The following is a 26,964-nucleotide window of genomic DNA, read 5'->3' on the forward strand; positions in this document are numbered from 1 at the left end:
GGGATATGATATGAGTCATTTGATTAGAAATTATGTTGTACAATTAAATGTCTTCCACATATTTGATTGTAATGTGGGATTACTTCTGGAGAGAGCTCTTTTATCCCAGTCTTTCTCCTAGTAAACCCTCAGCCATGAAATTTGATGTCCTGGGTGATCTTACAGTGATCCCAGCCTTAATGCTCAAAAGCCGTAAATTGTACACTGCTCAAGTGTTCTCCAGCCTTGCACAAATCTAAAATAGGTAACTGGCACCCACCCCACACCTCATTGTTGGCTAACTAACTTGTCCCATAAATAGCTCTGTGTTATGCGATCAGACAACTACAACTAACAGAGAAGGGATTTTTGTTTCCTAACACACTTGCATGGTCTCTGGTATTCAACAAAATCAAGGTCTAGTTCACCGTACCCTGACTATAACACAGTTCTTAGGAGAATCGTGCAGATCAGTAGCCAGATAGTTTTGGATGGGATTCAAGATATCCCTGCCTTATACCACTTCCACAGTGTTAGAGCAAGATTCCGTTTTAGTCCCCTTTGTGTACATGAAAGTACTGTTGCTGTCACAGTCTGGTTAATCCCAGAGAGTTTCTGCCAAATGAATTAAAAATTCTTAGGTGAGGGCTTCCCTGGTGGTGCAGTGGTTAAGAATCCGCCTGCCAATGCAGGGGACACGGGTTCGAGCCCTGGTCCGGGAAGATCCCACATGCCGTGGAGCAACTAAGCCCGTGCGCCACAGCTACTGAGCCTGTGCTCTAGAGCCCGCGAGACACAACTACTGAACCCCGCGTGCCTAGAGCCCGTGCTCCGCAACAGGAGAGGCCACTGTGGTGAGAAGCCCCTGCACAGCAAGGAAGAGTAGCCCCCCGCTCATTGCAACGAGAGAAAGCCCGCGCGCAGCAACGAAGACCCAACACAGCCAAAAATAAAAAAATAAATTAAAAAAAAAAATTCTTTGGCTTCCCTGGTGGCGCAGTGGTTGAGAGTCCGCCTGCTGATGCAGGGGACACGGGTTCGTGCCCCGGTCCGGGAAGATCCCACATGCCGCGGAGTGGCTGGGCCCGTGAGCCATGGCCGCTGCGCCTGCGTGCCCGGAGCCTATGCTCTGCAACGGGAGAGGCCACAACAGTGAGAGGCCCGAGTACCGCAAAAAAAAAAAAAAAATTATTAGGTGAGTCTGAGAAGGCATCATGGTAGTTTTATATTTTTATAAAACTTTTTGTGAAATCAACAGTGTGTTTTAAAAACCTACCCACCATTGCAATATAATGGTTCTTGCTTCTAACTCTTAGCTGGAATGTGTTGTTTTTATGTCTGAAAGATTTTTAAATGCTATAATTTTAACAGAACATTGCTTTGTAAATTCCTAAGCAGTAAATCAGAAGGTGAACCTTGGGGTTATTTTTCCAAATAAATCTGTGCCCTTTATGTGCAAACAATTACTGCTCAGGTAAATAGTGATAATGCATAGAGTTCCATCCGTGCTTTAGATATTATCGCTTTTCTTTTACTGGGCCTTTTTTAAAATGGCAATACGTTTATTGCATTTCTTAAAAGTCAAAATACCAAATCTAAAACAAGTGATTTTCTACAAAATCCCCGTGCTGCTTATTTATCGTTACTGTTGAAATGCTGCTTACTGTGGCTTCAAGTTTGGAACACATGTAAAAGAAAGAACATGTCTGTGATATCAAAGCTATAGGCAGTTCTTCCCTTAATGCTGGATTTGCACTTTTGCTTATAGGACTTCAGTACATTTTATAGTCAGAGCTTCATAGACACAGTTATATACCTTTCCATGGCCACACTGAATTTTGAAAACATTTTGAAGCTAAAATTTAGGTCAAGAACACTGATCTTTAGTCTATCAAAAAGGGCTTAAATGCATTTATCTCTGGCCTTTATAATCGAGTATTTACTCTGATGGATTTAAAAGGGGAAGAAAAAAAGCTCATCCAAACCACTGATTGTTTAACAGATTGTAAACCATGGCTGTGTGGATACAAGCCCAGCAGCTCCAAGGAGATGCCCTTCATCAGATGCAAGCATTGTATGGTCAGCATTTCCCCATTGAGGTGCGGCATTACTTATCCCAGTGGATTGAAAGCCAAGCTTGGTAAGTGAACAAAGTTTTTTCCATCATATTTTGTGAAGCACAAGCATATTGAAGTTTTTGTTTTATATATAAATCTATTTATTTTTGGCTGCGTTGGGTCTTCGTTGCTGCGCATGGGCTTTCTCTATTTGCGGGGAGCGGGGGCTACTCTTCATTGCAGCGCATGGGCTTCTCATTGCAGTGGCTTCTCTTGCTGCGGAGCACGGGCTCTAGGCTCACGGGCTTCAGTAGTTGTGGCACTCGGGCTCAGTAGTTGTGGCGCACGGGATTAGTTGCTCTGCAGCATGTGGGATCTTCCCGGACCAGGGCTCAAACCCATGTCCCCTGCATTGGCAAGTGGATTCTTAACTACTGTGCCACCAGGGAAGCCCCATATTGAAGTTTGATTGGAAAGACAACATAGTGAATACTCTAAAAGTTGTACATTTATAAAGAAAATTATGTGACCCATGAAAAGGTATTTAATTCCATCTTAAAGATTAAGAAGATGGAATGGCTATTGGGATTTTAAAAAATAGGATTTGTTTACTTTAATAGTAAATTTTGGCTAAAAGCATTAAAATATTGCTGCTAATAAAAAACAGTTAGCAAATATGTCGTGAGTGCCTAGCAGTGTTGTAGTTAGTAGAGTTCATAGAAAACGTTGAAGCCCTTGTCCACAAAGAATTTAGTGTTTAATGGGGCAGATAAGGTATGCATATGCATACAATTTAATAAAGTGTATTGTTAACAAGTTTAACAATGGTGACTTTGGTATTTTCAAATGTATATGTTTATATATATATATATATATATATATATATATATAGGTAAAGACTAAAAGACAATACACCAAAATGTTAACAATAATTATGTCTTAGTCGCAGATTTAACAACCATGTTTATTTTTCTTATTTCCCAAATTACTGTTTATGTACCCAGGGGGAAAATTGTTTTTAAATTCTTTCAGAATTAGTACAGTGCAGTAGACTGACAACAGAGCTTTTTAATCAACAACGTTATTGCACACCAGGCAGCAGGCTGTCTGCTGTTCTGCTCAGGGCCTGGGCAGGTGTTGGTTCGTTACCGGTCTCAGTCTGATCTGTCGTATTCATCAGATACTTCAGGCCTCCACCGTCATGGCCAGGAGAGCAGGGGTCCTCATTGACAGAGCCCTGGAGAAACCAGCCTTTATGTTACTATTTGAGGCGAGCTGTAAACCCATTGGTAATGTTGCCTCTGAATAATTGCAGTTGTGTGTTAGTAGCAGATTTCTGTTCAAAAGCTGGAGGGCACCAAAGGAGGGCAATTTTCTAGGCAATTAAAAAAAACCAGAACTCAGCCTCATGTAATTGAGAAAAAAAGGAGCTAACTATGAGCATGTCAGCTGTACCTCGTTTAGTGCTTTTCCATTTCATTTTCATTTTCTGTTAAAGATTTGGAGAGTTCAGAAAAACATCAGTAGGAAGTTTCTGTTGATCTAAAATTTCATTTAGTAAATTTCCCATGCAGTCTTCTTACTGAACGAATGTTAAGAGACTTATGTTGATATCAAGGAAAACCTGAATTTTATTCGGTTTTGGTTTTAAGAATATAAAGATTTTAATTAAAACATCTTCAGTTCTTCACATTTAAACTAAGAAAGTTCATATATATATGTGTTCAATATATATATCCATATATAAATATATATATATATATATGGCAGAGAGTTAAGTTTTGAAGTACGAGAACCAGTAGTACTTGATTTCCATGAGTTGTGCTCAGAGACTGTCGCTTCTTAAGAGTGGAACATTATTGCCAGTCGAGACAGAGGTGCAGGGCTGCCTTCATTCCTTCCAGGCGTTTATTCAGACATATTTAGTACACAGCACACACATATTTGAAATTTGGCTTTCTCCACTGCCTTCTCAAAAGTGCAGATTGGAGCATATTATTTGATGAAGTAATGTGTCAGTGTTTTGGTATACCTGTTTGTGCCCCCATTAGAAATTAGTTGCTAATGACTTCAGGGCTGTGTAGAGATGACAGAGCTGCTTAGCTATCACCAGATCTCTTGTTTGGCTCCAGACCCACCAGCAGTAATGAATGTTATTTCAACCTTAAAACTGTTAGTTTTCTTCAGTGAGCCGAGTTAAGTAATTTAGTACTGCCCAATAGCAATTGTTACCTAAGTTGTTTAAAAAAAGAAAGAGAGGGGCTTCCCTGGTGGCGCAGTGGTTGAGAGTCCGCCTGCCGATGCAGGGGACGCGGGTTCGTGCCCCGGTCCGGGAAGATCCCACATGCTGCGGAGCGGCTGGGCCCATGAGCCATGGCCGCTGAGCCTGTGCGTACGGAGCCTGTGCCCCGCAGGGGGAGAGGCCACAACAGTGAGAGGCCCATGTATTGCAAAAAAAAAAAAAAAAGAAAGAGAGTCAGGGATGAGGGGAAGAGTGGGGGAAGAAAGGGAGGGAGGGAGACCACCCAACCCCTGTCAACAGTTAAGTGGCTCTGAATTAATACGAAGCCCTGTTAGTGACTTCTATGGTTCATTGGAGGAGTTAATGTTGCCTACATGTCCCAAATCTGCAACTATTGATGTAAATGTTTGACTTGTGTAAATACTTGTAGGCATCTTCTGTCTTAATATCTCATTTCTAGGGCTTCTTAGAAGTAGTGATAAAGGTTGACTCACCTGCCTTTACTTAAGAAATACTCTATGTGAAATTAGCAAGACGTAGAACAAGTCGAGGCTGGAAAAAACACATAGAGCATTCTTGACCCTGTGCCCCCTTACACCCATGAGGGGGTAACTATAAATAGGAAATTATCAGAGTCCCTATTTCCTCTAGAGTACACAAAGCACTTTCCTTTTCCCTTCATTCCTAGAAGCAAATAGCATAAGCACCAGAGCAAGTCAGTAGGAGAAAGAGCAGTACATTGCAAAGAAAAAAGAAAAGAAAATATACCATACATCCCACTTAGGTCATTAGTGGATTAGGAATAGGTTAATGTAGGTATCTAGTCAATTTGGATTGGACTGTTTCCTAAAATTTGCAGTGAGCATTATAAAGAAACTACTGTAGCCAAAGAAAAGGTGTGATGCGTTGAGGCTGCATTTATACAGGCTGTGTGCATGTATGTATACATATGTATGTAATTTCTTTCCCCTAGGGACTCAATAGATCTTGATAATCCACAGGAGAACATTAAGGCCACCCAGCTCCTGGAGGGCCTGGTGCAGGAGCTGCAGAAGAAGGCAGAGCACCAAGTGGGGGAAGATGGGTTCTTACTGAAGATCAAGCTGGGGCACTACGCCACGCAGCTCCAGGTGGGTGTGAGCTTGGGGCCTTGAGGCTCCAGGTGGGCATGAGCTCCAGGCCACGCAGCTCCAGGTGGATGTGAGCGCCAGGCCACACTTCATTCTCTCCCCTGCAGGGGCTCTTCCTTCATTCGGAGATTTTCTTTTTCTTCTTTAAACCAAGGTTGTTGAGTCACATGTGACATGTATAAAGTTCTTATTGTTTGGCTTCGTGGTTGTAGCTGCCTTTTTTAAACTCTTTATTTGAAAATAATTTCAAATGTATAGACAGTTATGAGATTGATACTAACCCCTACCTACACTCAGACTCACCTGTCGTTAACATGTGCGTGTACGCGCATGCACACACACACTCGCACATATTTTCATCGCTTGAGAGTAAGTTACATGCATCACGTCCCTTTGTCCCTAAGTACTCCAGTGTGCGTTTTCTAAGAATACGCATCTTCTCTTATGTAGTTATAGTACAGTTATCAACTTCTGCAAATGTAACATCAATACAACACTTTTAGGTAATCTTACACCTTTATTTCCATTTTGTCCACTGACTTACTGATGTCGTTTAGGGCAGTTTTTTCCCCTCCAGCCCAGGATTCTGTTCAAGATCACATATTGCATCTAGTTGTCATGTCTCTTTAATCTCCTTTCATATGGAGCCATTTGTCAATCTTTCTTTGTCCTTCATTACACTGACATTTTAAAATAATTCAGCTCCTCTATTTCTTAAGTATAAAATGGACCTTATTTGGGGTTTGTATGAAGTTTCCTCATGATTAGATTCAGGTTACACACCCCTGATCAGAATTCTAAATAAGTAGCGTTGTGTCTTTCTCAGGGTATCACATCCAGAGGTGTACAACGTCCATCTTATCCTCATTGGTGGTAGTAATTTTGATTGCCCAGTCAAGGTGGTGTCCAGTTTCTCCTCTAATATGGCCTCTTTAAAATGTATTCTGTTTCCAAGCATGGTGCCCTTACTTTAAGCAAATTAAGATGCAATAAATAGAATAATTTTACCTTCTTCCTGTAATTGGGTTTCCCACAATGTGCTTTTCTTGTCCCCGTTGGCATTGGAGGAGTAGCTTTTCTCATGATTACACCATTGTGTAATCTTATGATCTGGCCCCCTGCTCTGAGGTACAGTTCGGCCCCATAGCATGGAGTGGAACAAAGTGATGTTTGCTCTTGGATTCTTTCAGAACACATACGATCGCTGCCCCATGGAGCTGGTCCGCTGCATCCGCCATATTCTGTACAATGAACAGAGGCTGGTCCGAGAAGCCAACAATGTGAGTGTCCCATGGGTTTGGGGAGAGGCACTGGGATGTCCTTTCTTGCCCAGCTCTTTCTGGACCCAGCTTTGTCAAGATGACTCGGTGTGCATCTGTTGGTGTCACTATAAACAGAGCATTGTCCTAAGAAGCCCAAAGGAAATAGAAGACTGGTCTCTGATCTTAACTGACTTGTAACCTTGATGAGATCGCAACCACAAAGCAGTGTGAACAAGTGCAAAATAATTTTACCCCAACTGAACTATATTTGAGGAGAAGCATGCTTATATTCAGGTGAGGTTACTTAAGAACAGCCTCTGCTCACCCCCCAACCCCGCAACCAGGTGTTGAAGAAATAGATCCAACCAGGGCAGTTCAGTGGCTGGATCCACAAAGCCCTTGTAGATACCTCCCCTGTCACTTCATTTGGGGTCTCCAGGACACCGCCTGTGAGTGGTTCACCCTCTTCCCTCAGTCACAAGAAGGTCTTGAGGGAGGACACAGATGATGTGTGTTCCCACAGCCTAGTCCCCCACTGTGTCCCCAGCACCTAGCACAGGTGGCATTGGGTCAGTGAGTGACTGTGAAATGAGGGGTCATCATCATTAGTAGGAAAACCCAGGTAACTCCTGGGACATGTTGAGTTCTAGTCTCTCCAGAGAGAACCCAGATGGACCCTGGGTGGGATACTCTGGTGGAGGTCAGAAGCTTTCTGCAATACTTTATGAAGATGCCGTAGTCTGCCGGGTCTTCTGTTGCTCCTCTTTCCCCACTCTACCCCAACTCTCACAAATAACACTTGCAATTCTCTGACTGAAAGTTTAGCTTTTGGCATCTCAGCCCAGTTATAATGCGAGCATCGCCCTTTCCTTGGGACTATGGCCTAAGGCTTTCTCCCATCCTCCTGCCCAGCTCACTGCTGCCCACACTTTCTCCCTGATCTGTCTCCAGGGTAATTCTCCGGCTGGAAGTCTCGCTGATGCCATGTCCCAGAAACACCTTCAGATAAACCAGACATTTGAGGAGCTGCGACTGGTCACGCAAGACACAGAGAATGAGCTGAAGAAGCTGCAGCAGACTCAAGAGTACTTCATCATCCAGTATCAAGAGAGCCTGAGGATCCAGGGTGAGGCTGGTGTGGGAGGGCAGCGTGTGTCTGGGGGACGGGAATGAGGACTAGAAAGAAGCTGGTCGGGTTGGAAGAGAACCAGTTCTCCATTTAGAAGCGTTTACCTCTCTCTGGAGTAGCAGAGAATCATTTGCATTGAAGGCAGTGCAGGAGGCTGAGGCTTTGGAAGGGAAGAAGACAGGCGCTGGCCCTTGGAGAGCTTGGGGTCTCACTCTGACTACCCATATCCAAGGAGCTCCTGGGCTGCGAGCGAAGACATTTCCTCTTGTGGGAAGGAGCACACGGACTAAGGAAACAGTAGCAGACAGTACTTTATGTGGCAGACATTTTGTAAGTGATGCTTTATTGAAATGTTAACCTTTCTAAGCAGGGAGGGTATTAGGGCCACGGCGGGCTGTGTTTTACAGCCTTTTAATGTTGTTCTGTGTGGTTATTCAGAGAGGCCGTCCTGGGGCAGAGCAACTAGTGCATCTCAGTTAGCCCTTACAGACAAGGGCTCCCCTGCCTGCGGTAAATCCTGCTGGCACTTGGGTACAGAGTCAGAATTCAGTCTGGAGGGTGTGGAGCCCCACGAGCGCCCCCTGTTGACCTTATAGAATTTGGCAGGGTGACTTTAATACAGGCATGCTTTGGAGATGCCAAGGGTTTGATTCCATAACCACTAAAATAAAGTGAATATTGCAATAAAGCAAGTCACATGAATTTTTTGGTTACCCAGTGCATATAAAAGTTATGTTTATCTAGACTGTAGTCTGAGTGTGCAATAGCATTGTCTAAAAAAAAAGTGCATACCTTAACTTAAAAATATTTTATTGCTAAAAAATGCTAACCATCTGAGCCTTCAGCAAGCTGTAGTAGTATATCAAAGATCACCATCACAAATATAGCAATAATGGAAAAGTTTGAAATATTGCGAGGATTGCCAAAGTGTGACACAGAGACAAGAAACAAGCAAATGCTGTTGGGAAAATGGCAGCCAATAGACTTGCTCGACACAGGGTCGCTAAAAGCCTTCAATTTGTTAAAAAAAGTAAAAATGCAGTACCTGTGAAGTGCAGTATATTGCAGCACAGTAAGATGAGGTGTACCTGTAGTTTCCTCTCCCTGGTTGCACGCCCAGTTCAAAATCTCAGAGAAGCTTTAGCTCAGCCAAGCAGCCATGAAAATGCAAATGCACACACACACCAGGTGTTCCTCTACTACCGTGCCTGTGGGCTCCATTTTAGAACTGCATTAATACTATTTATTAACACTGTCCTCCCCAGTAGAATATAAATTTGTTGAGAAGGAACTATGTCTTTTATCTCTGTACCCTGAGATTAGCACAGCCCGAATCGTAGCAGCTGTTGAGTAAACGTTGGGGGGATAATTCTAGCAGCTCTTCTTCAGATCTGAATCCATCCCAGACTGACCCGAAAGAAAGGAAGGCCCTCCTGCTACATTAGGGAGCAGGACATTTCAGGCTATTATTTCTACCCAAGGCCGTTGACTGGTTGACAGTATTGATGATCCTATTCTGGGGTTTTCTGTTTCCTACTTGTGAGGTTGGGTTTCGATTCTGGTTTGGGTCTGTCCCCATCGTGCAATGTCAGTTCAGTCTCATTGATCAAGTGCACCCATCAGAAACACAGACTACTGGTCCGTGTGTGCAAGGGAAGCCTCAGCTCCCTCCAGTGGAGCAGACATTGCCTCAAGTGTCCTGGCGTCCTTCCCAGAAGCTTCTCCAATTTGCCAGGAGAGACCTAAGTGGGTCACTTGCATAAGGAGGCGGGGCCTGGTGTTGGGATCCCCACCACCTCCCTGTGGGCGGCAGGATTCCGAGGTGGCTCTCCAGATTCCTCTGCTGTGTTCCTTACCTGCTCCGTCCCCCGCAGTCATGTTGGAGCCATGTTTCTAAGTTCTCTTCTAGTTCTGGGCCTTCCTGGCTGTCTAGGGTTGCGTTAGTGTGTCCTTAGTTGCTTTTGTGCGTCCATTGGGCAGGGCCTCGGTCAGTGTGACATGGCCCTCAGAGGCCTGCCGGGAACTTGACCAAGACCTGTTGACTGACGCTCTCATCTTCTTGACTCAGCCCCAGTAAGGACCGTGGGACGTTCCAAAAGCCTATTGGTGGGGGTAGGAATGCCAGCATCTAGGATGGTGATTGCCTGTGGAGGGAGGGATGGGGATGCCGGCAGGGGAGGGTGTACAGGTGCTTAACTGTGGAAATGTTTACGTTCTTAAGCTGGCGTCTTGATACACAGGTGTTCCTTGTATCATCCTTTCTATCAATACTTGCCTAGGTCTTAAGTATCATATAACAGATTTTTTGAAAAGGCCTCGTCAGTGAGGCCTCGTTACCTTATTCCTGCCATCGATGAGATGCCTGACAGCTGGTGTGGAGAGAAGCTGCCTCCCTCTCTTGAGAGAATCTTGCTGCTTTCGTGTCCCCAGTGGCCCTGCACTCTGTCTCCCTCCCTCTTCCGGCTGGTCTGCTGAGCTCACAGTGACCCAACCTGGACAAACATGTTAGGCCCCTTCAGCACCTGGAGAAACACCCCCCCCCCCACCCCGCTTCCCCGAGGAGAGGCTGCTGCGCTCAGCCCCGCGGAGCAGGGCCTTCCCGATGCGGCTTTGTCCTGAGAGCTGCTCCATCAGCCTTTAATCCCGTCCTGTAACCCACTGACCATGAGGACTGACTCTCACCTGGAGCTGATGGTGCCAGGCAGCTTCCTGAGTATTTTCTGCATCATTGCTTATTTAACGTCACAGCAGCCACTGAGGCAGGTGCCATGATTCTCCCATTTTACACCTGGGGAAGCTGAGGCATGGTAGAGTGAGGTGATTTGCCCGAGTTCACCCGCCTTTTAAACGGCGAGGACACACTTCAGACCAGGCAGGGTGGCTCTAAGCCGGACCCCGCGTGGGGAGAGGAGGGCTGCGCGGGCAGGGAGGCCATGGGCTGGCTCCTCCTCAGCTGTACCCCGAGCTTCCGTCTCCCCACTCCCCAAGGGGAGCTCAGAGTCGGGGGGCCAGGGGACGGAGCCCACTCATCTTTGGGCGCCATGGCTGTGGAACCCTGACTGGCCACTTGTCAGCTGTGTCCCCTCCAGGGTTTTGCCTCCAGAACAGGTGAGTGCAGTTCTGCCGGGCTCCCAGCTGGACCCGGGGAGGTCACGGTCGTGGGTGTCCTGTCCCCTCCTCCAGCTCAGTTTGCCCAGCTGGCCCAGCTGAACCCCCAGGAGCGTCTGAGCCGGGAGACGGCCCTCCAGCAGAAGCAGGTGTCCCTGGAGGCCTGGCTGCAGCGCGAGGCCCAGACGCTGCAGCAGTACCGCGTGGTGAGTGGGCTCTGCGTCCCTCCCCTCCCGGGTGTGGACCTGAGGGAGGGAGAGAGCCAGGAGGAGAGCGGGACCCAGCAGAGCAGGAGGCCAGAGCCTTCCCCCCTGTGTGGGCACGCAGGGCAGAGCGGGTCGGCAAGGAGTGAGGGGAGGCCCTGCGGGGTGTTCTGAGAGCCCAGAAGGGCCGCTCCCCTCGCCCGCCCCGCAGGAGCTGGCCGAGAAGCACCAGAAGACCCTGCAGCTGCTGCGGAAGCAGCAGACCATCATTCTGGATGACGAGCTGATCCAGTGGAAGCGGCGGCAGCAGCTGGCGGGGAACGGAGGGCCCCCCGAGGGCAGCCTGGACGTGCTACAATCCTGGTAGTGGTGTGGGGGGCCAGGCGGGGGCGGCAGGGGCTCAGCGTGGCGCCACCGGCTGCTGTCCTGCTCCTGTGTTTACGTGAGCAGCCGGCTCCCTCTGTCGGGGCACAGGTCTCATTTCACCAGTGGTCTGGTTCCTGATGCAGACTTTGGTGCCCCCGTCCTGTGCCACCTTCCCCGGGAGGGGCGTCCCTGGGTGAGGGAGTGGGGTGGGGCCAGGTGTGCAGAGCGACGCTCAGGCTGGTTGGACCCAAGTCAGGGTCGCTCCTCCTGTGAGTTTCTCTGTGTGTCTGGAAGGCAGGGCAGCCGTGCTCTGCTCAGTGGACAGGCCGGGCGGCTAAGGCGCCGAGGCTTCCTGGGGTGGAGCTGGGTCTGGGCCTTCTCCCCAGCCTGGGAGCCTTCTGGCTTCTGGCCTGGAGGAAGGGGGTGAAGGCTTTGTCCTTCCCTTTGGCCTCGGGGCTCCCGTGCAGGTGTGAGAAGTTGGCGGAGATCATCTGGCAGAACCGGCAGCAGATCCGCAGAGCTGAGCACCTGTGCCAGCAGCTGCCCATCCCCGGCCCCGTGGAGGAGATGCTGGCTGAGGTCAACGCCACCATCACAGACATCATCTCAGCCCTGGTGACCAGGTGATTGCTGCCTCTTGGCCACGCCCAGGCCCCATCCGGTTGGCCTGGGTCGCGGGCAGCAGGGTCTTTACAGACGGGGCGCTCTGGCCTGAACCCTTCCGTCTGTGCCTCACACCCTCATCCCATCCCCCTCTGTCGCCTGTTGCTGTGGCCTCTTGCGGTTCACCTTGCCCGGTTTCTCTCGTGGACACTGTATGGGCTTGTTCCCCCCATTTCAGCTGTTGAGTTCATCTCACTGCCTCCCCTCCTGCCAGCTCCCCCGACTCGCAGTGGGCCCCCCCGGGACCGGGGGCTGCCACAAGCCCTTCCTTCGCCTGCTGTGCCCCACGCAAGGCGGCCTCGCCACGCGGAGGGAGGGACCGGAGCGCCGTCCCCTGAGGCATCACCTGTTCACTTGTGTCCCCGCAGCACGTTCATCATCGAGAAGCAGCCCCCTCAGGTCCTGAAGACCCAGACCAAGTTCGCAGCCACCGTGCGCCTGCTGGTGGGCGGGAAGCTGAACGTGCACATGAACCCCCCCCAGGTGAAGGCGACCATCATCAGTGAGCAGCAGGCCAAGTCGCTGCTCAAGAACGAGAACACCCGCAAGTACGTTGCCCTCGAAATAGGAAAGTGATCCCACCTTCTCGGAAGTTTGTAGGCCTGGCCGTTCCTTTGTACGAGCCCCATTAGCTCTGTGTCCCCTTCCAGCTCTCAGAGAAGCAGTAAGGGGGTTCTTCTGTGAAGAAAGTATGATTTAGTAGGGATATGTCTATAGGAAACTTCTTATGTGTTTTATGTACATTTATTTCTTAGATAGATTATACAGCCGAACCCCCATCTCCTCTTAAATGACTTAAGTTTTTTGACAACCTTCTTTATTTCCTCCCACCCCCAATGTGTTTTCTACCTTGTGTGTGCTGAGACCCTGTATGGGTTTAAAGTTGTCTGTCTGATTTGCAGTGATTACAGCGGAGAGATCTTGAACAACTGCTGTGTGATGGAGTATCACCAGGCCACGTGCACCCTCAGCGCTCACTTCAGGAACATGGTGAGGATGGGGAAGGAGGGTGAACGAATTTTCCCTAGCTGTTTGAGGGCTTTATCCTCTATTTTTCTCCTTTTCAGTCCCTGAAACGAATTAAGAGGTCTGACCGTCGTGGAGCGGAGTCGGTGACGGAAGAAAAATTTACAATCCTGTTTGAATCACAGTTCAGTGTTGGTGGAAATGAGCTGGTTTTTCAAGTCAAGGTGTGTGTGTGTGTGTGTGTGTGTGTGTGTACTTTATATCCCAAAAGAATTGTTTTGATCACAGAGTATCTTCTTGTGATACGTTTTTTAATTTAATTTTTATTTTATATTGGAGTATAGTTGATTTTCAATGTTGTGTTAGTTTCAGGTGTATCTTCTTGTGATTACTGGTGAACAGAAGTGAGGAGACCTCATCCTTAGGACTCTATCTCTTAGATTCTCTTAAGCCACGAACAAATAATAACGAAATGAAATAGCTGGAGATGTGGGCAGAAGCGAACCAAGAGAAGCATCAGTCAGGATGGATTTGAGTACAGTTGTAGTAATTTTAGACATTCATTACTTGCTCTTTTTCCCCGGAAATGTCTCCATTTTTCTCCTCTTTTCTCTCTTAGTCTCTAGCTTTGAGAAACTTACTCCATCCTTCAGAAATATCTAAGAAATACCTAAATACCAAAATGTCACACAGAAATGTCTCTTTTAAAAATATCTAAAATTTCTAAGCCTGTGCCAATGTGCAAAGTCTCATTATTCCTGGAGCCCTTCCTATTCTGTATTCAAGGGTGACATTTACTGAAACTTGTAGAGAGAATAAACGTGTTGTGATAGAAAAAAAGGGGAGGAGGGCGGAGCGTGTGGCTGCAGGAGCTCAGCCCTGCTCCTGTGTCTTTTTCAGACCCTGTCCCTCCCGGTGGTGGTGATTGTTCACGGCAGCCAGGACAACAATGCGACGGCCACTGTTCTCTGGGACAACGCTTTTGCAGAGCCTGTGAGTGTATTCTTTGGGCCCGTGGGTCTCAAGATTTTGATACTGTTGTCATGAATCTCTTTCAAGTCTCTTTATCCCCACCAAAAGGCATAGAAGAACAATGCAGTTTTCCTTAGTGGGAGGCAGAATGGAGAGTATGTGGAAAGTAGAATGAGCAGGGGCTTGAAGAAAGGCCAGGGTTTCAATTCAAGCTCCACCACTTCCTCACTCTGTGACAACAGGAAATTCACTTGACCTCTCTGAGTCTAAATTTCCCATAAGTGTCTGCAACACAGGGAGAATAATGCTCCCGAGTGCTGTTTGGAAGATTCATTTAGGTGATAACCCAGAATGCTTGTCACATAGTCAGTGCTCTATAAATAGTATTTTGAATTGTAGGTGAAACCATGAATGGAATTTGGGACTCCCGGGTTTCTTTTAGAGGTTGTACCTCTCAGGAAGTCACTTAGCTTCGAAGTTGCTTCCTGTCCTCTTCCCTCCCATGACTGAGGGTGAGCTTTAATGTCCTTTTCAAATTTTAGATTCTGTGATTCATCCCAAGTCTCATGAAGAATGAGATGCTTTGTGTAAAGAAATAAATACGATTCTGCGGATTTACACACCCAAATGCTATCTGGTTACCACTCATGTGCTGCTTGATCATTTTCAAAACATTTCAGTAGGCAGAGTTTCCATGTGTTGGCATATTTCCAGTAGAGATTAGTCCACAAAAGCATGATAAAAGGTTATACTTGTTATTTGGGACATAAAAGTATGTCCTTCTCTAATGTGGCTCTAATGTGAAGAGTACAACTTGGCATTTTCAACAGGCCTCTTTAGAGAACAATATTTTTGCTGTAGGGGTGAGATTCTTAGCAGAAATTCTACGATGCTCGTGCTACAAACCCTGCGTTTGAGGCTCCTTTTAAAAAATACCTGCCTAAGGAGCTTGAAGACTTGATCCAAAAGAGGATTTGGGATGAACAATCAGTTGGAACAGGAGGACGACTGATTCACTGACTGACTAGACATTTAAACAAACAAACAAATAAATAAATATATGTATAGAAATGTGTGTGTGTCTGTGTATATAGGAAAGAATGAATGAATGAGAATCAAAAGACAAGGAAAAAATTAAAATTAAAAAAATATAAGCCTCCTGGATAGGATTGCCATGTCTGCTCTCATTTCCCTCCCTGTGCATCCACAGATCTCACTCCTCATGTAACTCTGGCACCTCCTGTGGTATGTCATTCCTAAAGTATCTTGTCTAAATAAGTAAGCATTTTTAACATTTTTAGTTACGTTAATGACTAGTGTACATCTTATGCTGTTTTTTTATTTATTTACTTTTTTTATTGAAGTATAGTCGATTTACAATGCTGTGTTTCTGGTGTACAGCAAAGTGATTCATATATATATATATATATGAATATATGTATATATATTATTTCACTTTGAGCTAGAATTCTTGGCAGAAGGGGTCAAGGGCAAGGATGACACTTGTGCACATGCTGACACGTGTGCACACACTTGCGGACACATGCGCACATTCTCTGTCTGTACCTAGAGAGCCAGTCTTGCAGATTTTGACTCCCTTTGAGTGTCAGAGCCAGACCTTGGTCATGGTTTGTTTTCGTGGCTGTTAGAAAGTAGGATTGGGCAGAAATAGAGACACAGATGTAGAGAACAAACGTATGGACACCACGAGGGGGGTAAGTGGGGGTGGGGGTGGGGGCGGGATGAATTGGGAGATTGGGATTGACATATATACACTAATATGTATAAAATAGGTAACTAATGAGAACCTGCTATATAAATAAATAAATAAAATTCTAAATAAATAAGGGAATGAGGAGAGAATGATTAAAAAAAAAGAAAGTAGGATTGCACTGTACGTCCAGCAGCTCATTTACAGGACACCACAGGTAGCCCGAGGTTACCTTCTAAGTTATGTGTGAAGGTGGTAGAATGGAACCTTCCGAATTTCACAGAAACGCATACCCCAGGGAAGTTTGAGTTTATCCTCGGACTCAGAGACAAGTGTGTGTAACTCCATCCAGCCATCAGTGTTTTTCTTTTGCAGGTTGAGGGAATAAATCATGCAACTGTTTTCTCCTAAGGTTCTGGCTTCTCTCCCCACCAGGGCAGGGTGCCGTTTGCAGTGCCTGACAAAGTCCTGTGGCCGCAGCTGTGCGAGGCGCTCAACATGAAATTCAAGGCCGAAGTGCAGAGCAACCGGGGCCTGACCAAGGAGAACCTCGTGTTCCTGGCGCAGAAGCTCTTCAACAGCGGTAGCAGCCACCTCGAGGACTACAACGGCATGTCCGTGTCCTGGTCCCAGTTCAACAGGGTGAGGGACGCCGCCTGCTGCAGTTAGATCGGCCCCTGCAAACCAGATCCCTCAGGAGTCTCCCTGCCCTCGGCCCTCATTCCTCATGTCTCTAATACAACGTGCCCGTGGTAGTAGGAAGCTTCTGAATAGCTGGACAACCACATACTTTTTTACGTAGAAAATTATGTTTGACTCTATCAGCAAATTGGGCCTTGCATGCGGCTAGTGCATTTTCTTCCTTTGTAAAGGAAACAGCAAAGTAAACGGCAGCGTAACTCATGAGAAGTAAGGCTTTCGTGATGATGAAAACTCCGTGGCTCTGTCCCCTTGACTCTCTGATGTTCCTTGATGTGTAATGCAAAGTCAGGCTCCCGTGGGACCCTCAGCCTGCAAGAGAGGATGCTGATGAAGGAAACTTTGCCTCTAGCATCTGGTAGTTCAGATGTCACCCGTCACACCTCTGATCATAAACTGAACTTTCGTGTCTTTGCTTACGCCCCCCACCCTCACCGCACATGCCCTGCTTCAGAGATCTCACAGTCTCTGAGTGGAACTCTTTTAAATGGTCGCATGCTAACCGGCTGGCTGACAGGTTCACTGGTGGTCAGAGGAGGTTTGATAGGGAAGCAGGAGGCCTAGGTGGTCTGTATTTGCCATTACAGTACGGCTCCTGCCTTCCACCGGAATCAGATCACTGCATTTTGCTGATAATTGTTGGTAACACCCGTATGATGGCGTATTCTCTGTGGCCTCACGGTGTGATCTAATCCCATTCAGATTTACAGGTTTCTCCGAAGCTCCCAGGTGATGCTGCTGTTGCTGGTCACAGACCACACATCAAAACCAGCAAAGGACTAGCCAGCCTAGATACAGGGGAAAGTATGTGTAGCCAGGGTCCACTGGGTGTTGGTAATTGCTCTGTGGCGTTTTCCCCTTCTTCCGTCTTTTCCCCTCTATTCTGTTTTTGGGTTGTAGGACCATTTGGTCAAACTCAGGTAGGTGTGTATATTTGTATGATTCTGACAATGTAGATGTTGTTTTCCATTTAATTTTTCCAGTTAAAGTATATACAGGTAACAATATCCCAAGCGCTACTTTTGCCTTCTTGTGTTCATTGTTGTATCTCCAACCAGGAGAATTTACCAGGACGGAATTACACTTTCTGGCAGTGGTTTGACGGTGTGATGGAAGTGTTAAAAAAACATCTCAAGCCTCATTGGAATGATGGGTGAGAACCGTCATTTGTTAAGTCAGCAGTAGAGTAGTAGCAGGGTCTTTTTTCTGGCATTAAAACATCACACTCTGCTTCTGCTCATTTGGCCTTTGTGATCCAGGGCTATCTTGGGTTTCGTGAACAAGCAACAGGCCCACGACCTACTCATTAACAAGCCTGACGGGACCTTCCTGCTGAGGTTCAGTGACTCTGAAATTGGTGGCATCACCATTGCTTGGAAGTTTGATTCTCGTGAGTGCCCCTCCCTTTTTAAGACACACCTTGGCTCTGGTTAGGTGCTTTTGTTGCAAAATTACCTTAACAATTTATTGAGTACTACTTATTCCTGGGCACGAGTACTAATTATGGGAAGCAGAAATGTATAACCATGACACAGCTGCAGCTTGTGTAAAATCTTATTATGGGAAACACAATTACTAATTTTGAGAAACAGAGATGTACAACCCGACGTATGGCTACATGTGATGCAGTATCCTGTCCAAAATCTCAGCTGCTTCCCTTTTGAAATGTTTGCCTTCCTATTACTCAACCTTGAGCTTCTTTCAGTAAAGAATTACTCTGTTGTTTGGAGTCATTAGAGCGGAAATAATGTGCTATTTTCATTATTCCTTTATCCTAACATAAGGATACTGCCATCGATCATTTCCATTCAAGAATGTTAGTTCTTTTCCTCTGACCCTCACGGTAAGACAAGAGTAGCTTGCTAGTTTTTTGTGACTTAAAGATTTTAATAGTTTTTAATAACTCCCATGCACCCTCTGGCTATGGACACACTTCCTATCTCTTTTACATACTTTTGTACAGGGAATCAGGGACTGGAGTCAGCAAGAAGTTTCTTCTAGGGAGGGACAGAATACTGTTTGAACTGGAAACTACCTGACATCATTAGATCTCTAGGAAAGTGGTATATGTGTTACCTGCTTATCTACCCATGACTTTAAAAAACTGCTTAATCGGGCTTCCCTGGTGGCACAGTGGTTAAGAATCCACCTGCCAATGCAGGGGACACGGGTTCGAGCCCTGGTCCGGGAAGATCCCACATGCCGCAGAGCAACTAAGCCCGTGCGCCACAACCACTGAGCCTGTGCTCTAGAGCCCACGAGCCACAACTACTGAAGCCCGCGCGCCTAGAGCCCATGCTCTGCAACAAGAGAAGCCACCGCAACGAGAAGCCCGTGCACCACAATGAAGAATAGACCCCGCTTGCCGCAACTAGAGAAAGCCAGCATGCAGCAGCAAAGACTCGATGCAGCCAAAACTAAATAAATAATATATAAATTTAAAAAAAACTACTTGATCTACAACCTATGGTAATTTTTTTTTTTTTTTTTTTTTGCGGTACACGGGCCTCTCACTGTTGTGGCCTCTCCCGTTATGGAGCACAGGCTCCGGACGCGCAGGCTCAGTGGCCATGGCTCATGGGCCCAGCCGCTCCGCGGCATGTGGGATCTTCCCGGACCAGGGCATGAACCCGTGTCCCCTGCATCAGCAGGCGGACTCCCAACCACTGCGCCAACAGGGAAGCCCTATGGTAATTTTTAAATGGAGATTTTTATTGGGACAATTTCAATGGAGAGCTTTATTTGTAGTATATTTGGGTTTTAAGATTTCCTGTTCAGAAATCATATTTAGACTATGATTATTCTGTTTTTTGATCTAGAGGAAAGAATGTTTTGGAATCTGATGCCTTTTACCACCAGAGACTTCTCCATCAGGTCCCTGGCTGACCGCTTGGGAGACCTGAGTTACCTTATCTACGTGTTTCCTGACCGGCCAAAAGATGAAGTGTACTCCAAATATTACACCCCAGTTCCCTGCGAGCCTGCCACTGGTAACAATGTTCGCATTCTGATTTGGTTTCATTGTGATTTTGGTTTTGTTTTAGGTGTACGTGTGTGTCTGTGTGTGTCAGTCTGTCTGTCTGGCATGAAAATCTACGCGGTTAACACTCAGTTGTTGCTGTTTGAGCTCTGTCCAGGGCAGATGTAAATCCTGGGCTATTTTCTTCAGTTACACAAAAAACACATCAGCCGCCAACCCCAAATATCAAACTGAAGGGAATAAATTGCTTTTAATACAAGCTTAGATCAAACAAAATTAGGAAGGTAAAATTTTGTTTTTCAAAACAGAGATGGTTTTATTGTTTTCTGAGAATAAAAGCATTATGTATTTATTGTAAAATTTCCAGAAAAGTATAGACAAGAAAATAGATATCACACAACATTTCTTATCTCATCAACGTAAACAATTTAGTGAATGTTCTTCCAGTCGACGTAGATATGTATTCTGTCACTCAGTCACCAGAGGCTTATTAAGCACTTCCTGTGTGGGGTTGCAATCTAATAGCAGAAGGAAGACAATAAACAGGTAAACAAATAAATGTATCTAGTGATGGACACTGTGAAAACAACTAAGGTGAAGGGACAGAGAAGTGATGGGGGGGGGGGTGTGTGTGGCACAGCACTTCACTCGAGTGGTCAGGGAAAGCTCCCCGAGGAGGTGACATCAGAGTAGCCCTGAATGAAGTGAGAAGCCACACATAGATCTAGAGAGAACATTCTAGGCCGAGAGAACAAGAGCAGAAACCCTGAGGTGGGAATGAGGTTGGCATGCTTAGAAAACCTCACGAGGGGGCTTCCCTGGTGGCGCAGTGGTTAGGAATCCACCTGCCAATGCAGGGGACCCAGGTTTGAGCCCTGGTCCGGGAAGATCCCACACGCCACGGAGCTACTAAGCCTGTACGCCACAACTACTGAGCTTGCCCTCTAGAGCCCGCGAGCCGCAACTACCGAGCCCGTGTGCCACAACTATTGAAGCCCGTGCACCTAGAGCCTGTGCTCTGCAACAAGAGAAGCCACCGCAATAAGAGGCACGCACAGGACTTCCCTGGTGGTGCAGTGGTTAAGAATCCGCCTGCTGGTGCAGGGAAGACAGGTTTGAGCCCTGGTCCGGGAAGATCCCACATGCCACAGAGCAACTAAGCCCGTACGCCACAACTACTGAGCTTGCCCTCTAGAGCCCGCAAGCCACAATTATTGAGCCCGTGTGCCACAACTACTGAAGCCCGTGTGCCTAGAGCCCGTGCTCTGCAACAAGAGAAGCCACCACGATGAGAAGCCTGCGTACCGCAACAAAAGAGTAGCCCCCTCTCGCCGCAACTAGAGAATGCCCATGAGCAGCAACAAAGATGCAACTCAGACAAAAATAAATAATTCATTAAAAAAAAAAGAAGCACGTGCACCCAACGAAGAGTAGCCCCTGCTCGCCGCAACTAGAGAAGCCTGTGCGCAGCAGCGAAGACCCAGCACAGCCAAAAATAAATAAATACATACATATATTTAAAAAAAAAAACACTCATGAGGACCGGGGAGGCTGGAGCTGAATGAGCAGGGGAGAAATGGTGGGACATGAGGGCAGAGCAGTGGGAGGGACCAGATCATGTCGGGTGTGGGTTATAACCATACGTCGTCATTTGTAACCTGATTATTCTTTCACTTAAAAATATATCACAGGCAGAGTTACAGGTTAGTAAATATAAACTTACAGCGTCATTTTAACAATTGCATAGAATTCCATTGTATGGTGATCCTATGCTGGTTATTTAAGATACTTAAAATTTAAGTTATTCACAGTTTTTTTTTTTTTTGGTTAATATTGAGATAACCTGGTACATGCATCTTGTTCTACTGTTTCCTTAGGACAAATCCCTAAGGTAGAATTTGTGTCAAGGGGTATATACTTTTCAAGCATTTGGACACGTCTGTCCAGAGTTGCCCCCCAGAAAGTGGAATCTGTTTTCAACTCCCACAGACGTCTTGTTTGAGTACCTGCTTCTCCATCCTCCTCCTGCCAGTGATAGTGTCTCTTCAGCAGTTTCATGTTTGCCAGTCTGATAGGCATAAAAATGATAATCTTAGTTCTTATTTTCATTTCTTTGATTCTAGGTAAGGTCGAAACATCTTTTCATATAAAGATAATAATAACAATAATAACTAGAATAATAATAGCAGCTAACATTTGTTGAATGCTTACTTGCGTACCAGCCACTTTTCTGAGCACACTTCAAATAGTTTCTCATTTAATCCTCAAAACAGGTCTGTGAAGTAGGCACTGTCACCATCCCCATGTTACATTTGAGGAGCTGAGGCACAGAGGAGTGAAGTAAATTACCAGAGATATCACAGCTAGGAAGAGGCCAAGCCAGGGTTTGAGCTCAGTCTAGCCTGTACTTCTTAACCTCCACATTGTTGGCTACTTGTATTTTTTCTGTGAAGTACGTTCCTATTCCTTGCTCATTTTTCTTTTGGAGTTCCTTTTTTTCTTAAGAATATGCAAGTGTTTTTTTATATAGTAAATATAGCTTTTATTATTGTAGCAGAGATTTTCCTCAGTGTGTCATTGTTCTTTTAACATTTAGGTTTTATTTTGCTGAAGTGCAAAGACTTGTATTTTCTATATAGCCCAATCTATTGACCTTTTTCCTTTATAGATTCTGCTTTTTGTATCATGCCTTCCCACCTGGTTATATTTCTAGGTGGGGAAATAAGCCAAAATATTTTTAGACTTATGTGGTATTTTGGATTAAACCCACCACTGCTTCTTTTTGTTAGCACAACTAATCTAGATTTTTCAGTCCTATTTTTACAACATTTCTTTGTTTTTTTATCTGTTCTGCCATTCTGTAAAATTCTCTGCAGACCGTAAAGCACAATAAAGCCTATGAGATATTATGAAAAGGCAGCTCCTGACATTCGAAGCCCCAGTAGAAGCAGGTCAGGATAACAAGCAATGTGTGACCCACGGAGCCGTTCATTCTCTTGGGCTGAGTCATCCTTCTGACCTCAGCGGAATCTTCATTGTCTGATACAGTTAAGCTTATACTTATTTCCATATTTACACACCCAGGAAACAAGACTTCATTCACCGACTTCAGACCATCACATTCCTACTACCTACTTAGCTGGATTTCCATAATCAGCCTTTTGAAAAGGTAACTCTAGCTTATCTGCTAGGTTATCCCTAGCCTGCCACGTCCCGGTGGGGATGCTGTGAAGAGTGAGACACAGCGGCAGCATTGTTTTTAACCAGCCACACAGCACAGACAGCACCCGCTGGGAGGCATGAGCATCCTATTACCCCCGAGTGCAGAAACCCCACGAAAAGAGCACGCAGACACCTGACAGAGTGACATTCCCTTTCCTAAAAGGGTAGAAGCTCAGAACTAGAGTAACTCCCGGGATCCTCAAGTCAAATTAATTCCCCTCTAATGCTTAGATTTTTCCACATGACCCCTAGCGAGTGCTGGTACACCTTCCACGTGAAAACCCTCCAGTGATGAAGAAATCAGTTCTTCCCGAGACTGTTTCGGGGAGTTCCTGTGATGACAGCGTGCTTCCTTATTTGAATGAGAATTTGTCCTGTTGCAACCTCCTCCTGTTGGTCCTCGTTTTGTCCCCTGTCTTTCTGCATCTGCGACTTTAAACTTTTTAAGATATGTTTTCTTTTTACAGTTAGAATGCAGTTAATGTTTGATTTAGATTTGTATTGAAGCATATCTTTCCTGTGGTTTGAAGAATTAATTAACACATCCAAGCCAGCTTGGAAGCTGTCTTACCTTGCGGTGTCAGTATTGAGGCTTCTCAACTCTACTGGGTCTTCCTAACGGATTAAAAGATGTGCTTATACTGGATCCTAAGATAAAATGAGGCAGTTGTGTCTCATCCTAAGAAAAGATGGGATTTTTAAGGGAGACTGCATTTTCATTTCATTTGAGAACTTTGGTTTTCATCACTCTTCCCCCTCGGCAGCTAAAGCAGTGGACGGATACGTGAAGCCACAGATCAAGCAAGTGGTCCCTGAGTAAGTGTCCCGGGTCCAGCTCTGGTCTCCTGCTGCCTCTCTTCTCCTCTCACCCCCCGCACCTGGCTCTCCTCACCCCTCACCGCCACCCCTCCTGGGGAGGGAGCTGGGCTTGGTCACCAGGGCGTCGGTACCCAGGGCCCTGCTCCTGCCCCCAGGGCCCCAGGCTCAGCGGGCACTCTGTCCTTCCGCACCTGAAAAAGACACGAAGGTGGCCCCCGAGCCCCTCGCCGCTGAAGCTGTGCTCTGCTTCCTCTCGCAGGTTTGTGAGCGCCTCTGCGGACTCTGCCGGGAGCAGTGCCACCTACATGGACCAGGCCCCCTCCCCAGCCGTGTGCCCCCAGGCTCATTATAACATGTACCCACAGAAGTAGGTTGTGTTCTCCTGGGGCTCCGAGGGGAGGAACTGGGCACTTGGCCTCAGGCTGGGCACCAGAGGACTGGTGGGCAAGGAACCCAGAGCTCCTCTAGGTCTGAGACCACCCAGGCCAGGCCGGGCTCTGGCACATGCCCAGGTGGGAGGGAGAGATCCAACCCCAGTAGGTGTTGGTAGTTTAGAGTGGGGTTGGGCAAATGGCACCTGCTCCCCTCTCTTAAAGTGGAGATTTTTCTGGCTCTGTATAAGGACCAGGTGGGGTTTAGGTGTGTGCGGGCAGCCAGTGTTAGGGGCAGGTAGGCTGGGTATTTTAGTCCGAGTCACTCTGTCCAGCCAGCTAGCAAAGGACTCTGCCCCAGGGCTCAGGTCAGAGTGCTGCTTTCCTGCGAGGCCTGGGCCAAGGGTGCAGGCGGTCGGTCTTGAGCCGCTCACCTGGGGGGGGTGCGGGGTGGACTCTGCTGCTCCTCATTGGCCTCTGGCAACCTTTCCCTTCCTGTAACCTCTCCCCTTTCCCTCCCAAGCCCTGACCCCGTCATTGACAATGATGGGGACTTTGATCTGGACGACACGATGGACGTGGCACGGCGTGTGGAGGAGCTCTTAGGCCGACCTATGGACAGTCAGTGGATCCCCCACGCACAGTCGTGACCCCCCGTGGCCACCTCCAGCTTCTTCATCCTCGCCAGAGGAGTTACTTTTGTGGATGTTTTAATTCCATGAATCGCTTCGCTTTGGAAACAATACTCATAATGTGAAGTGTTACTACTAGTTGTGACTTTAGTGTTTCTGTGCATGGTGGCACCAGTGAAGGGAATGTGAGTGTGTGGGTGTGGGTGTGGGTGTGTGTGTGTGTGAGATTGCACGTTGGGCTGTTTCTCCCCCTTGCTGTCCGGAGCTTAGCTGCAGCAGTGGGGCCACAAACAGAGGCTGTGGTTGTTTTAACCTTGTGCCGAAAGGTAGTTAGTTCCATGAACCCTGGAACTTGGCCATGTGTTTTGAGGGTGGCTGAACTTGGACATGTGGCTGTTGAAGTGAGAGAAGGACAGAGGGAGGTGAAAGCACCTCGTGTCTGGTGAATCTTTGTCACTGTGTCTGCCAAGCCATTGATATATGAACATGATTGTTTCCACTTTTCTTCTGCAACGTAGAAGCTGCCTTTTCACAAAGAAAACCAGTCCTCCCTCCTTCCCTGTCGCCCAATCCCCATTTTCCTCGGTAGGGATGGGAGAAGGGGGGACATAGAGCAATCGCTGGGGCAAGGGAAGATGTGGGTTTTCCGATGGGTAGTGGCTTTTTAAATAACCCGTAACCCATCTAAATGTTCTCTGCCTCTCCCGCTGATTCCCAGCCCCCACGGAGTTGCCGCTTAGTTCCTATGTGTGTACGCATGTGCAGGCACGTTTGATGAAGTAGAGGAAAGAAAAGAGAGTCACATAACTAGAGCTTACAGTGTTGATGTCCTTTGTGTCGTGGCCAGAGTGCACTGCCCAGCCCCGGCTCGCAGGCGCTGAGAACGTTGCCTTGTTACCCGGGAGTGGCTGTCCAGTCTGCCTGTCCTTCCTCTGTGCTGGTAGAGGCACAGGCGAGGCTTTTCAAAGGCTTATTGATAACGGCATTTTGCAAAGGTTGAATGGTGTTTTTGTTTCCAAATTGGGACTTGTTTTTCCCTTCCCACCCTAATTTGACATCAGAATTCTTTCTTCCTGCGTCAGGTCCTGTGCCACTGGGACGCAGGTCACCTCATTTCCCTTCACTGTCCGCACACAATGTCTTGGGGAGTGGGTGGCAGGAATGTGGGCTGAACCCAGGACCAGTGCGTTGCCACCCTGGTGCAGGGTGCTGGGTGTCGGCATTGGTAATTTGGGGAAATGCAGTCAGCGAGTTTGCTGAGAAGTTTGCTTTGCAAAAACAAGGCAAAACCAAAAATCCTCGGCGTAACTTTATCCAAAGTTTGTTCCATAGCTTTATACCAGAAGGAAGGAATGGGCCATGGCAGGCAGGTGGGAAGAGGGGGAAGCAGGGATAACTTTGGGGTTAGGCCTGTAAGGTCACCCCCAGCCCCCCCCCCAAAAGAAGGGCCTGACCAAACCCAGGAGAGAATGGCCCTAAAAACATTATTTTTATACATGTGAGTAAATAAACATATTTTTTTTACAAAAATAACTTCTGAATTTATCAGTGTTTTGATGTTAAAGGAAAATATTCCTCTGTAGTAAATTATTTATTGAAAGAGGACTTTTTACAAGCTGCTCTTTGCCCTAGCTTGGTTTCATACACTGATTTCCTTTTCTGTGCTGGGCAGTAGACCGTCTCTGCCTCTGAGGAGCAGGCGGACTCCTCCATGGAAACCAGCACCGACGCAGGATGCTGCGAAGCCCCTTACGTCCCCTCAAGATTTGATGAAAATCCCCCCTGAGGTTGGGAGTGTTGGAGAAAGGTAGAAAGGAAGCCTGGCTGCTCCTGGACTCAAAGAGACCTCTCATGCCCGACACCGGGGCACCCTGAGTGCCGGCCCTGGTTGTCCCAGCAGCCCTGGGGGCAGGGATTGACACACTTTCAGATGAGGAGTGGGCCTAGCCACAGGCGTGCCGAGGGCAGAGCTCTCACTGCCTAGTTAGCACTGGGGTTGGGGGGACAGGTTCCCAAGAAAGTGGCTGCCCTGAGCCTGGGGTTCCCGCGCACGTCCAGTGGCTGAGCTGTCCTCCGTTCTCCTGAGGCTATGCCTGTAGATGGGAGAAATTTTTGACTGAAAGTTGCGCTCGCTATCTGCATGTATCTTCTGTCTTCTCCCTGTTCTGCAAACCGCAAGGAGAGGTGACTGGCGAGTCCTGGCCACCTCAGCCTCTCACTCGCTCCCAGACACACATAGGCACGTCGTCAAAATGTTTCAATGTGTGGTATGTGCAGGGCTTCGTAGGGGGTGGGAGGGAGACTAAAAGTGAATATAACTTAAAATGGAAACATACTTTTTATAATTTTTCTTTATAAAACTTTGTGAAATTATTTCAGATACAGATTTTAGTGTTGATGCAGGTTAGTATAGAGGCACCAAAAAAGTATTGTTTACGATTTGTGTATTTTAT

The 26,964-nt window shown here is 46.9% G+C and overlaps 1 protein-coding gene across 3 annotated transcripts in view; it reads left to right on the plus strand.

Annotated features, from left to right (window-relative positions):
• LOC309976175 (signal transducer and activator of transcription 5B) overlaps window positions 1–26,751 on the plus strand; it is a 62,403-nt gene extending 35,652 nt beyond the window's left edge. The window contains exons 2-19 of one of the 3 annotated variants that reach the window (XM_082861663.1): window positions 1,982–2,119; window positions 5,252–5,408; window positions 6,599–6,688; window positions 7,622–7,796; window positions 10,983–11,113; window positions 11,322–11,473; window positions 11,944–12,099; window positions 12,508–12,687; window positions 13,042–13,129; window positions 13,207–13,329; window positions 14,006–14,098; window positions 16,224–16,430; window positions 17,546–17,640; window positions 17,747–17,877; window positions 19,307–19,477; window positions 23,454–23,505; window positions 23,768–23,875; window positions 24,403–26,751. In XM_082861663.1, coding sequence (XP_082717789.1) covers window positions 1,992–2,119; window positions 5,252–5,408; window positions 6,599–6,688; window positions 7,622–7,796; window positions 10,983–11,113; window positions 11,322–11,473; window positions 11,944–12,099; window positions 12,508–12,687; window positions 13,042–13,129; window positions 13,207–13,329; window positions 14,006–14,098; window positions 16,224–16,430; window positions 17,546–17,640; window positions 17,747–17,877; window positions 19,307–19,477; window positions 23,454–23,505; window positions 23,768–23,875; window positions 24,403–24,529 — 2,364 coding nt within the window. In that variant the 5' untranslated portion in view covers window positions 1,982–1,991 and the 3' untranslated portion in view covers window positions 24,530–26,751. Of the gene's footprint in view, window positions 1–1,981; window positions 2,120–5,251; window positions 5,409–6,598; window positions 6,689–7,621; window positions 7,797–10,982; window positions 11,114–11,321; window positions 11,474–11,943; window positions 12,100–12,507; window positions 12,688–13,041; window positions 13,130–13,206; window positions 13,330–14,005; window positions 14,099–16,223; window positions 16,431–17,545; window positions 17,641–17,746; window positions 17,878–19,306; window positions 19,478–23,453; window positions 23,506–23,767; window positions 23,876–24,402 lie in introns of those variants that run through there. The other 2 variants (XM_082861664.1, XM_082861665.1) reach the window with 2 other exon arrangements.
• The last annotated feature ends 213 nt before the right edge of the window (window positions 26,752–26,964 follow it).

This window comes from Leucopleurus acutus, assembly GCF_964270905.1.
Source record: "Leucopleurus acutus genome assembly, chromosome: 19".
Classification (NCBI taxonomy): domain Eukaryota; kingdom Metazoa; phylum Chordata; class Mammalia; order Artiodactyla; family Delphinidae; genus Leucopleurus; species Leucopleurus acutus.